Here is a 13,172-nt window from a genome sequence, read left to right on the forward strand (position 1 = left end):
CTCTGCCTTTGAACCTGAGGCGGGGAGGTCAGCACCCCAGGTGTTGGTGTGGGGTTGGGGAAAAGGTTGAAGAGTGTATAAGGCCCAGGGTGAAAGGAGGGAGCTCAGCTCCCAAGGCCCCCGGGGCTGCCCCGAGATGCGTAGCTGTGGCGGCCTTACCTCTTGCCCGCTGGGAGGCGCTGTCGCAGCCTGGACACCCATTGTCCTCCCTCTCCCTCTGTGCTCAGGTGTGTGCCCGGCTCTCCACACACCCTGATTCCCGGGACCTGCAGTGAGTCACTTAGAGCCCCAGCCGTGAGGGCCAGTCTCGTCATCCCGGCCCGCGGGCCAGCAGCCAACCAGCCCTGGGCCAGCAGCCCTCCTTAGCGCTGAGCGGTCGCACGTGGCCCACTTGCCCACCCCCTCAGCCCCGAGCGGCCTTTCATTGGACACCACTTCAGTCTAGGGCTGAAGGCCATCAGTGGGACCGTAAGTGGATAGACAGGCCGTGGCAGCCAAGACAAGGCAGGATCCAGGTGCAGAACGGATCAGTGAATGCTGGTCCCTTTCTTTGTCCAGCTCACCTCTGTTCTGTCCAGGTTGTAGGAATGTGTGGGGCTGGGAGATCACAGCGCCCTGAATGAGCACAGTGGCCAGGCTTGGGGTGGGTTCAGAACCAGCCCAGAAGGATGAGTCATGTGCAGGGTGAGCTGGTAAATCAGCTCTCCCGGGGGGGGGGGGGTGGTGGTGGCAGGGGGACAGCCCCAATTTGTAGCATTTGGGCAATTTCTGTGGTGTAAACGTTCCCACTGTGGCCCACTTCAGGCTCCCAAGGTGATGTCGCTGAACACGCTGAGCTCAGAGTTGGGAAGAGATGCCTATGATCAGCTCTCCCAGCACACCTCGTGCCTCTTCCCTGCCTCCCCTCAGCCCTCATCTCCCCCTTCCCTCTGCAACCACACTTTCTTGCCTTCTGCGGGGTTGAAATGCTGATATCCCAACTGTCTCTGTTCATGAAAGCCTCCAAAAGTAGGGACTTCAGTCCTAGCCCCTAGGCAGCTGCCCTGAAACTTTCTGGGAACCTCAGCAATAAAGCACTTTATTTTCAAATTCTGTCTGATGAAGAATTTGGAGCCCCAGCAGAGCAGAGGGGTGTAGGGAGCCCTTGCTTACAGTCCAAGCCAAGCTCCCCTGGACTGCGTTTGTGATTACCTAACCCTGCTGGGCAGGCAGAGCTCCGGGGTGCAGAGTTTAGTTTAGACTAAACATCAGTTAGGTAATCTTTACTTGGTTATCTTTACTCAAACTCGTAAAGGGTTACCTAGGAGGCAGGGAAGAGCTAGCAGGACCTTAGGGGCACATTCACTCCAAGTCCTTTGGTCAGATAGATCAATTGCATTTACGCCAGAGGAAGTGACCCCACTTCCCCAAGCAACTTGCTGCAAGGGGATCCAATGCAGAGTTGTCCCAAGAATTACACCTATGAGAGACCCCTACCTTAGTTGGTACCCTTACCACACACTCCACTGTCATTTCTGGCATTTGGGGAAGTCACATCAGGAAGCAGAATGAGACAAGGTGTGTTCAGAGCCACTACCTGGGAAACTCAGAAAGCCAGATATTTCCAATTACATCACACCTAGAGGGAGGTTTATTAGTTTGGTCCGGGATCACCGTCTAACAGCACTCTGGTGCAACTAGAATATCACAGGGTCAGAGAGGCCAGGATCTCGGGTCACTAGGTGGGAGCCAAGTTCCCTTCCCTGTCTCTTGTCTGGGGAGTTCAATACGATTAGCACAGGAATGTTTCAATTATGTTTTAGCTGAAACTTAAAAAAAATAAATAACAAGATAGAGATATCCCAGAGTCTGTTTTCACAGACTAATTCCCCTCCTTCCTAATATAATTTACCTTGACACTTAAACACACTGTCTAAATTTAATCTATACCTAATGCTTTGTCTATTACCCAGACTGAACTTAACCAGCCCCATTTTTAATCCAAGTGACATGCTAAATTGCTACCACGTCAGGCCACAGGTGAGAGAAACTAAAGAAAAGGGGGCTGAAAAGGAGCCTTGAAGGGGCTGGGGCGTTGATCAGCTATAAAATGGTGTTTATTCAAACTGTACAAAGGAGAAAGAGATGCTGTGCAGGTGGCTGCCGGCTTAGGGAACACCTGTGTGTGAGCAGAAAGAATCACAGAGGGGTCACTGACCCTGTTAAAGGGAGGATTTCAGGAGCCGCTGGTGTCAGAGCCAGGAGAGGCCCATGAAATCAGAGAGGACCCTCCTCCGCTCTGGTCCAGTGTAGGCCGTCCTGGCTCACCTGGCTGTTCTTCCCATCCCGGACACCAGGAGCCATCCGTGGCTACGCATCCAGCACGAACACCACAGCTGTTTCTAACTTAGCTGCCCCAGCCACCTGGATGTTTGTTTTTGCCCCATTTTTCCTCCTCTGGGTTACCTCGTAAAAGGTTCTAGGCTAGGCAAGACTGGTCACGTTGAGAGCTTCCCCGGTGCTGCAGTGGTTAAGAATCCGCCTGCCAATGCAGGGGACATGGGTTCAAGCCCTGGTCCGGGAAGATCCCACATGCCGTGGAGCAGCTAAGCCCGTGTGCCACAACTACTGAGCCTGCACTCTAGAGCCCACAAGCCACAACTACTGAGCCCGTGTGCCACAACTACTGAAGCCTGTGCACCTGGAGCCTGTGCTCTGCAACAAGGCACCGCAATGAGAAGCCCACACACCGCAACGAAGAGTAGCCCCTACTCGTCGCAACTAGAGAAAGCCGGCACGCAGCAATGAAGACCCAACGCAGACAAAAATAAATTAAAAAAAAAAAAAAGACTGGTCACATTGAATTCTTACTAGGGTTTAAAACAACCAACAGTACAAACCTGCCAGATCCTGCTGGCCTCCCTCGTCTCTTGGGAGACAGGATGTTTCAGATCCTTTGTCTCATTGTTCACAAAAGGGACCCAGATGTGCTTCTTTGGCTCCTCTATTACGATTAGATTTTCTTAACATGTTGAAGTGCTTCTCAAAATCACCTGGTATCAATATCACCTGGGATATTAAAATGTAAGCTCACAGGCCACACCTCACACCCACTAAGAGTATCTAGGGGTGGAGCCCACTTTCCTGCATTTAACAGGTTCCCCTCAGGAGGTTCTTAGTTGAGGAGAACCCTTGGCCTAGGATTTGCAATTTGGCCAATTAACCAGATTTTCAGAAGATCAATTCCTGCTCAAGGGAACATGTGTGGGCTTGGGAGCCCAGAAGTCAGCAGGTAACATGCCACCGGGGGCCAGAGCTTCTACATCCATCTCTAATAGGTACCTATTATACTACCCATTTTACAGATGAGGAAATTTGCCCAATTTGTTAGGAAGTGACACATTTACAATTCAAACCCAAGTCCAACGTTCTGTTTTTAGCTCTGTCATTCTGCTTTTTAGGCTCCGATGGCTAACCAAAATGTTATCAGTGAAATGGAAGTGGTGAAAATTGGAACAGCCATGAGTCCTGGGGATATGAATGTTACCGAGCTGTCATATAACAGGAACTTTGCCTGGTACTTTGGTTATTACTAAGACACTTGTAAACTTCACTTCAGATTTTTCTTAGGTATTCTGGAATTGGTAACTCTCCCGCCAGGTGTGAAAGGGGTCCTTTTTTGTCACTGGTCTCTGTGTTAGGAGGGGTCCTTGATTTGCTGTTTTTGTTGATTTTGGCCACGCCATGCAGCACGCCGGATCTTAGTTCCCTGACCAGGGATAGAACCCATGCCCCCTGCATTGGGAGCACGGAGTCTTAACCACTGGACTGCCAGGGAAGTCCCAAGGGGTCCTTGATTTGATTCAAGCTAGAGCACAGGTAGTTTATCAAAAAGTATCTGTTCGAAGCCCCAGGAAGCAGATCTAATGCTGAACTAGATGCAAATTAGTTCAGCCCAGCACTTGTTGATTAATTCAAGCCAAAGGAGGATATTGGGGGTCTAAATTAGCCGGATCAGTACTGATTTCCTACTTTAATTACATTTTGGCCAAGTCATGTTGGTTGGATTAGCCTGCAGACCTCACTGCCACCTAATAAAACAGGCAAGGACAGATGAAGGAAATAGCTGTAACTGCAGGAGGTAGTGTCTGGATTAGAGGGTGCTGACTCACACTGAGGTCACCAGGGCGGGGCTTGTCGAGGAAAATGACCCTCCCTGTGAAGGTACAGTTTACCTCTTCCTGCAACGTGGCAATCTGGACCCCACTGGAACCCCTTCGTCAGTGCTCAGTAAACTTGCTTAATGGAACCAGGTATTTAAAAATACTCTATATTCGTTTCTTCCTTTTTCTGGGAGTAACAACAGGCCTGGAATTTCTTATTCCAGGAAGGCTGCCTAACATGCTAGAAATGCAGCTGCTTCTTTTCAGGGATGAACGCGACGAGGCAGTAGACAGTGGTTTGGACTTGAGCACTGGCTCTGCCGGTTATGGTCCTTGTTCCAAATTCCAACTCTGCTAAATTATCTGTTGTAGGGTCTGGGATATGCGTTAAGAAATCCAAGGACTAGGTTCTTGTAAAACAGAAATAATGCTAGTATCTGTTTCATAGGGGCTAAATTATGGGGGCTAAATAAGCTACTGTAAGGGAACTGCTTAGTACAGTGTCTGGTACATAGTAACCGCTCAATAAACAGAAGCTCAGTGAGCAGAAACCCAAAGCCCACAGTTCCCCTTGGTCACAGGGTGGGGAATCTCTTTCTACGCCTCAAACCAGCACCTGGTTGATCACCTCTTCTTGGAAGACGATAAGAGGCCATGCAGAGTGGGAAGCCCAGGATGCCACCTGGACCAGCGATAAAGTTTCTTGGTACCGTTCACCCCAGGGAAACTCCACCCCACATTTCCCTCAGTGAGGGGAAGAGACCCGTTTTGCCAGTCTGCAGTATGAAAGGACATGAGCTCAGGAATGCCTGCTGGTGAGAAGTAGGCTCTTTTCAGGCCTCTTAATTACATACACTTATGCAGAACGGAGATAAAACCCGTCCGTTGGTTTTTTTTGTTCAAAACCTTCAAGGGAACTCTTAATACCAGCCACCCCGTCAACACAGGTTCCAGACATGCACGATTTTTAAATTACGTTTATTTAGCGTATGTACACATAAAAGAGAAATCACCCTCTGTTCCCACCCAGCAGAAAACATGCACAAACCCAAGGTATACATGAAGGGAAGGGGTCCCGGCCCCAAGTTAGTGGTTGGGATGGTGCAATCCTGTAAGTCACAAGCCCCAGTCAGGAGAGGGCTGGACTGAAGTGTTCGGCGGGCTGTACCCTCTGCTGCTATTCCTAAAATAAGCGTGCGCCGTAGCCAAAGGTCTGTTTGATGCCCTCAAAGTAGTACCGCTGCCAGCCCTGCCGTGTCCTCTCTTCCTCAGGGGCAGGGATGCCTCGGCCTTCCATACACAGCTCAGTCTCTCCATTCTTGTCAATGAAGGTCAAGGTGATGGTGGCAAAGTGCCCTGGGGAAAGGCAAAGGGGAAGGAGGTTTCAGATCCAGGGTTTCCATGTGGGTCTGAGGCTAAGGGGAAAAGAAAAAGTTCTGGGGGCAATGGCAATAAATACATATGCTTACTTACCTTCTGGCCAAGATTTAAACCTCCACTTCATCACAATATGTTTCTCAGGGATCTAAAATAATCAAAGAGGTCAGCCTATACTATAGACTGCAACGTATCCAATCCTAGCAAGCATCACCCATCTGCCTTTCATACGGAGCCCACCATCTGCAGCTGTACTACTGATGAGGACAAAGTGGACCAGAGTTGGTAGCTCCTGCACTGACATCAGCCACAGCCTCTCCTCTTACTCCTAAGTTGGGTCCAGTCACCTGTGCCCACGTGAAATCTCAGTGCCACAAACGGAAAGCCGTAAGCCACCAATGTATCTAACCTCTCTTCCATGTTTGATTTTTCCAGGAAGAAGCAATTTTACCCCACTAAAGAAAAATTTATATGAAAGCAAGAGAATTCAATTGTAGCATTCTTTTGAAAAACAAAATGAGGTTTTACTAACCAAAGAGATTACAGCCTTAAATTTTATCTACAGAGCTGAAAAAGAAAAGGAGGAAATGTTATTCTTCTGACCAGACAAAAGCTATATCCTGGCAAGCACGTACTCACCAGATCAGTGAATTCTCCAGAGACATTGCCATCTACCAGGTGAAACTTGCCACCTTTGTCTGCTTCTAACATTGCAGGAGCATGGGTAAAGGCCTGAACAAGCTGCAGAGCAAAAGGAGGTAAGAAGATGCATGGCTCTCAGTGGGACCCAGGAGAAATGCCAGCTGACACCTGTATGCCTCAGCTCTCACTTCCAAAGACACTACTCTGCCCAAGAACCAGGTTTAGGCTCTTTTCTGTTCCACTAGAGACCAGGCTTCGACTCAAGTAACTCTTTCTGAACCTAGGATGCCATTGTTTTGAATCCATTTACTTTTCTAACAAGAATGATTCCAGTGGTTCCCACTTACATGACCCAAAACTAGCATAAAAGAGAAAAAAGAAGACGAATCCACTTTGATGAGTGGGTTGAACAAAAGAGTTTTCCCTTTGCCTCTGAGTGTACAAGGAAAGCTTCACGGTTCCACTCAGCACTTCCTCCACACAATGCGGGGATGTGCCCACAACTCCAGTCACTCGGGACGGCAGATGCCAGGAGCTGGAAGGACAAGACTATACTTACCTCCTGAGTGGTAAAAACTCTATAGAGCTCCTCTGGTGATGTCAGGAAGGTTTCTCTAAGGGTGATCTTACAAGTGGGGATTTTGACACCAACAGGTCTTGCCTGGGTTTTTGAAGGAGCAGACTTAGCCTGTGGAAGTGGCAGTGAAATTGTCAGTTTAGAGTAATGGTGAAACCTCAATTAACAGGTCTTCAGGGATAGCCCTGCTATTCATTCTCACAAACTTTTTCACCTCCAAGGCTAATTATTCCAGAGAGTTAGAGGAAATTTATGTGCATGGGCACTTCAGTCAGAAGGAGAACTTTCCCAGAAAATCCTCAATGCCACTCTAGGTGAAAGAAGAGTGACACTCATTTAAAAGCCCATTGCTGAAGGGCACACCAAATCATAAGGTACTTCTGAAGAGCCCCACGTGATTCTCAAGCAGAATTTCTATGCTTAAATAGCTGGAAGCAGCACCCCCAGAATATCCTTCAGTGTGCTGACAAGAGGGCAACAGGGCTGAAAACCAAGTGCTGAACCCAAACCACACAAGTTCCACCTCCAGAAAAAATATTTGCTCACCCTGCAAATGCAGCGAAATCGATCAGTCTCCTGTTAGGTGAAGTTAGTGATCTAAGTAACCCCTGATACCTTGATGACACCTTTAGTATCAAAGTATGAAATGTAGACATAATACTTAAGATGCATATAGGTGAAGACCACCCTGCGTTCATAACCTCCTCACTGGGGTTAAACGCAACAGTCGGACTCTGAAGTCCCTGATGGCTTCCATTTGCTCTAAGGGGTCTGTTATAAATGAATAAACACCAGGTTAAAGATGGGGAGACAGACAACTACACTCTGTGGACTCTCTACAAAGCACCAGCTCTGGGTCAGAGGTTAGGGTGGGAGAGAAAGAGCTGATATAGAGACTTATGAAGGAGGCAGTGCCTTAACTCCCTTTCCAGACAGCCTCCCGCCCCAGCACATGGGGACACCGGTTACCTTGTGCTCCTCAGTTTTCAGTGCTGGCTGCCCGGCTGGGTCTACTGACTCTCCATTCATTGTAGGCAAGATCATACCCTGCGTGAACTCTGAAAAGATAAAATCCCAGCTCTTGGAAGTTATTTCTTAGTAGCTGAGACTCAGGGTTTCATTGTAGTTTGACAAACATGGCCATCTTAACTCAGATGGAGGTCACGACAAGGGAGGGAAGAGTAATCCACTTTAGCGTCTTTAACTTTGATCTATGCCAGACAGGTATCTGAGTGTATGCTACAGAACACAGTATGTTCACTGGGATTATTTTAAACCCGATTCAATTAGAAGCATCACGACTTGTTAAGCATACGTGAGGTCTACTGTGGATGGCAGCCAATGAGCGCAGTGGCACTTCCAAAGACTTCAAGAGTGTGCCAAGATACCCACAGCTGCAATTTAGTCCCCTTTCTCCACTCTGCCTTGCCTCTGTAGGACAGCCGCAACCAGTTATGGCATCAGAGCACTGGTTCCCACCAAAAAAGGTTTCCACCTCTATACCGGTTCCCTCTGATGATCATCTGTACTCCGACGCCAGGATCAGAACACACTGGCAGAACTAGAATTCTAGGGGACAGCTGAGCTGACTACTATTCACATAACCCTCTAAGTGTCCCTGGAGAATGTGCATCAAAAATGGTGCAGGACACTATGCTCACGTGGTGAGTCTGGGGCTGCCAACTCTTTAGATCAGCAAGTCTAACAGAAATACAATCTCAAACCTCAAATGTAATATTAAATTTTCTAGTAGCCACACTAAAGCGTTACAACAAACAGGTGAAATTAATTTTAACGATATACTTAACCTAATATATCCTAACTACCATTTCAATATGTTATCAGTATCAAAAAATTATTGAGACATTTTACTTTTCTTTTAAATACTAAGTCTTCAAAATCCATAGCGTTTTTTGTACTCGCAGCACATCTCAATTTGGACTAGCCACCTTTCAAATGCTCAACAGCCGACACATTAGACAACATGTCTCTAGATCTTTCCCTTACTTAAGGTTTATAGACTGATTTTTAGATGAAATAAGCCTCCTCCCCCCAAATTTTTATCCATTTGCCGAAGAAAGACCTGTCAAGCCCCTTAATTAGCATCTGACTGGTGGTAAACTATCTTCTCAAGGCACTCGCAAGTACTCAAGGGATACCTGTTTTGAGGGTGCTGATGTAAATTCCCATTGCTTCTCTTAGAAGTTTCACCCCTTCTTCCTTCATTAAGCCCACGAGATTTGTGTCAGGCTCATCCTTGGCAAGGCTCACACTAATCTGAGTGAAAGACCAGAAGTAGGTGGTAAATAACTTGAGAGGCACCCACATTGTGGAATGTCAGTGCTGAGCAATCAGATAACTGCTAACATTTCCAAAGGAAATGAGGGTTGAGGTTTTTGTACAATCCCCATGAGTGCTGCTTCTCGAGGTCTCTCTGCCAAGACAAAGGTGGCTAATGTTAGAACCCACACTACTCACTAAAGCAAAGTAATTAAATAAGCACAAGCTGCTCTGGGAGCTCCCGATGGCACCAAAGACCCAGAGAATCATCTGCAGACTGGGGTTCTGAATGCTGGGGCCAAGCCTGGCCTGTCATGTTGAATGACAGGTCATTTTTCTCATCTGAGAATAAGAGGATGTGGAAGACTCAGACAGATGAGGAAACAGAAAGCACAAACCTCCACTTCATCCACGCTATTTTCATCAGACAAATTGGGGATCTCCACATGGCCCTTGTACTGCACCCCAGACTTAGAGGTACCTGTCAAAAGTAATGCAATGTTATCAGTCTCCTTCTCTTCTCTCCTCCTCTTCTGCTCTGGCGTGCTAACCACTATTCTGCTTACGCTTCTTTTGGACAACTGAACTGACCTTCTTTATTCTGTGAGAATGCCATGCCAGATGCAGCCACTGCCCCCCACCCTGAAATGTCCTTCCCCATCAGATTTCTTGAGGCTGTGCTATTACAGTGTGGGACCAAGAATCATGTGAATTTGGCGCCAGCATGAACTCTGCTAAGGAGGACTTGGTTCATAGTCAATACAGACAGCTCTGCTAGAACGCTTGTCTGGAAAATACAAATTTGTTCCAATACTATTGATATATTAAGGGACGATTTGATCATAACATCAATTTCATGTTTGCTTATATGTGATTTCATCCTTGAGAAACACTAGGTGAACCCAAAGAAACCCAAACCCAGCTGAATGGAGCTGTATAGGAATACGCGAAATACACATCTCAAACATCTGTCTGCCAGTGACTTCAGTTCACAGTGTGTTAGGAGCCACGCCATCCACCAATGGTGTTATAACGCTCCTTCTCTTTTCAGGTGACTCCCCTTCCACCACCTCACAAAAACCCACATGCCCCAAGGCTTCTGATACCCACTTTCACAAGCAAACTTCAGGTCTTTGTCAAGGTAAAGCATCATATTTATCATGTTATTTATGTATTTCTTATGATTTAACATGTGTAAACTGTGCCATCAATTTTTACATTCCTAAATTTAAAGAAAATCACTGATAAAACTTTTGAGTATAGTGTCACGTCCCTAACCCCATCTTCCCTACAAGCCCTGTGGTTTTTGTTGAGAGACTCTGCATAGTGTGGTGATTTTTAGAAACACATGTGTCACGTTATAGCAGAACTAACTGTATTTCAAAGTTAACTCACAAAACACCTATCTTTACTTCTCTAGGCCTCAGTTTCTCAATCTATAAAAAGGAGACTGGGCAAGATGATACCTAAGGTTCCTTCCAGACTGCTGTGCTTTAGTAGTTTAAAAAACAAAAAAAGACGATAAATACATTTCCCCTCTTTATTAGCATTCACTTGAGAAATGTTTATTGAAACAAAAATTTATTTCATGCTTTGCCCCATACATGTACCCTTTTAACTTTACTGTCTTTTAAAATTCAGCCTCCCAACAGTCAGGACCATCTAACCATGGGCCCAATTCTATGTTAATATCTTCACAAAAGGAACATTAAGCTAGAGAATAAAACTGACCCAAGTTATAATCACATGCAAGCTTCATTACCACAGCACTCTGAACTGTTAGGGTCACACTGGAGAGAGTTAAAAAAAATGTTAAAAAAGAAAGAAAACCAAAAAACTCCCCCTCCCCACTTTAAAATCATCCAAGAGGCAGAAATAGCTAGTCTGAGAAATGTCACATTGTATGTCCCAACACAGACCAGGTCCAAAGATTCAGCAGCTCAGCTGCTTCATCACTGGGGACTTGTGAGACTCTGAGAGAGGAAACCCATTAATAGTGTCCCACAGTGGCAGAAGAATTTCAGCATCCAATACTGTTTTCAATAGGACTCCAAAACAGCATTATCTCCCTTGAAAAAAGTTCATAACCTCTCAAAAACTGTTCTCCCCGGCTCCTGAACAGGTCAATCAAAACGCGGTTAACCTCTGTCCTGAAAGCCAAGCATAGACTTACCTGTCCAGTTTAGTTTGATGCTCCACTCATAAAAGAAGATAAGTTTGCCTTTGCGATTGTTAATAGATGCCTCTCCATCAAGCTTATTCACTTCTGTCACCTCGCACTTCCCTTCCTCATTTTGCACACGCACTGCCAGGAACAGTGTTTTCAGCTTATCTGTGGACCAATTTGAAGCATCTCTCTCTGTCCTGCAAAACAGAAACAAAGCTATGGACCAGCAGCCAAATGAAGGATACAACTGCTTGCTTTATGCAAGAACATCCAAGGCTAAAGGAGGCTGGAAAAGAACACAAAACCCTCAGCCCCACTCCAGCATGTCCACAAACGTGTTACTCCTTATTGACAGTATGGGACTCCTAAAAGGAAGACCAGGAGTCCCATATGTCAATAAGGACAACTGCTGTAATAGAGTGGTTTCAAACTAAATGGAAAATTCTGCTTTCCTTTCTCAGCATGATGGTGCTGGGGTCAGCATTAGACGCTTTAACGTGGCGCCCCCGTCTGACCAAGTGGAAAACTGTGCACATCTTGCTGAAGTCAGGAGCACACAACGGGGCCAACAGAATGCAGTATTGAGCTAAAAGGTCCAGTAACGAATAAACCAATAATCTTGATCTCATTAGCACAGTGTTTTGACCTGTCAAATTCAGGCTATGCTATAAAGGCTCTACACATTCTATGCCCTCTAAATGGCCATGAAAACAATGTAAGTCCAGCACTTCAAAAACAAACAAAAATTAAGTCAAACACTGTGTTAAGAGGAAAGGAGGCAGGCTGAGATATAGAGAAGAAAAACTATCTACCTCCCCATTTTCTAACTAGTAGAGAAAACAACAGTAAAAAGAGCTGCAACAAAGTAAAAATACAGTAAAGACAGTATGAACAAAGTTCACTGGACTCAAAAGATAAGACATTACTTGTAGAGGATTTCATGAAGGACAGCAGACTTTTAAGAGTGGTTGGGTTATAAACCATGATTGCCCGGCAACCAGGGGCAGTCCCTGGAGCTACAATACAACTAACTTAATAGTTCCGGGTGACAGGCCACGGCGCCTTCAGGATCACTGGGCTCTGGGCACCGGCAGAACACGTTCTAAACCTTAGCCTTCTGGAGTGAGGCAGCAGTCCCCTATGACTGACTTTTAATTCCACCCGTAAGCCGGAAAATAGGAATTCCAACCCTCCCGAGACTAACACTGCAGTCTCCCAACACAATCCACGGCGGTTTGGGTCTCACTGACTCCTGCGGCCACGAGTGGGAAGCATCTCCCCGCTCAGGCTGAATGCAGCAGCCAAGGGGTTCTGTTCTCATATCTGAAACCCCTCGTCTGGGGCGCAGCCCTCCATGTCATCCCCCCGCCTCCCCCGCCAATGAAACGGAGGCCGGAGGGTGGAAGGACCTGGGACTACGGACCCCTGTTAACAGGAAGGACCCACACCCATCTCCGGGCAGGAAAGGCTGCCTCGGCCCCAGCTTTGTCCCGGCCGAGGTTCCAGGAACCCTGCAACCCTGGCCCGGCCGGAGCGCTCCCGCGGCCTGGCCCGCTGGCCCTCACCAGTGCCAGTTGTTGACGTTGGTGGCGTCCGCCCGCTCCTCCACGATCCAGCGTGGGTCGCCCTCACCCCACTTGGCCATCGGCTCTCCGGTCGCGCCGCCACCAGCTCCCGAGCAGCCACAGCCACAGCCTCAGAACCGCGCGGACCCAGCCGCCCGGCAGCGCCTGGAAACTACTAGAAGCGGCCGCAGAACCTCCTGGCTTGCTTTTCCCTCCACCTCCCCGCCCCCGCCCCCTCCCCGCCTCAACTTCCGGCTCCTCCTCCCTCCCACCAGGTGCTTCCGTTCCGCCTCGCCGGACCTTAACTTCTGTCTGTTCTAGGGATCCTTCAAACTCCTTCGGGTTATCGCCTAAAAGACACGAAATGCTACCGCTCACACGGTCATTCCTCACCCGTGGAGACACAAAGGACACTTCTCATT

General features: G+C 47.4%; 1 protein-coding gene across 1 annotated transcript; it reads right to left on the reverse strand.

Moving 5' to 3' along the window:
- Positions 1-5,123: 5,123 nt before the first annotated feature.
- On the reverse strand, positions 5,124-12,977 carry AHSA1 (activator of HSP90 ATPase activity 1). Its single transcript, XM_082648795.1, has 9 exons — positions 12,751-12,977; positions 11,192-11,382; positions 9,417-9,499; positions 8,898-9,015; positions 7,708-7,796; positions 6,721-6,849; positions 6,159-6,260; positions 5,616-5,667; positions 5,124-5,498 (listed from the first exon to the last, which is right to left on the reverse strand). The coding sequence occupies exons 1-9, from the start codon at positions 12,828-12,830 to the stop codon at positions 5,326-5,328; spliced, it is 1,017 nt and encodes a 338-aa protein (XP_082504921.1). The 5' UTR covers positions 12,831-12,977; the 3' UTR covers positions 5,124-5,325.
- Positions 12,978-13,172: the final 195 nt, after the last annotated feature.

Source organism: Grampus griseus, assembly GCF_964374135.1.
Source record: "Grampus griseus genome assembly, chromosome: 2".
Lineage (NCBI taxonomy): Eukaryota > Metazoa > Chordata > Mammalia > Artiodactyla > Delphinidae > Grampus > Grampus griseus.

What these genes read in the sequence shown, in the direction of transcription:
- AHSA1 (XM_082648795.1), bottom strand. Translation starts at nt 12,830, where the DNA reads ATGGCCAAGTGGGGTGAGGGCGACCCACGCTGGATCGTGGAGGAGCGG. An exon ending in AACGTCAACAACTGGCACTG is followed by an intron (nt 11,383 to 12,750) that starts GTGAGGGCCAGC and finishes TCTGTTTTGCAG; the next exon opens with GACAGAGAGAGATGCTTCAA. An exon ending in GAGTTTTTACCACTCAGGAG is followed by an intron (nt 6,261 to 6,720) that starts GTAAGTATAGTC and finishes TTTGCTCTGCAG; the next exon opens with CTTGTTCAGGCCTTTACCCA.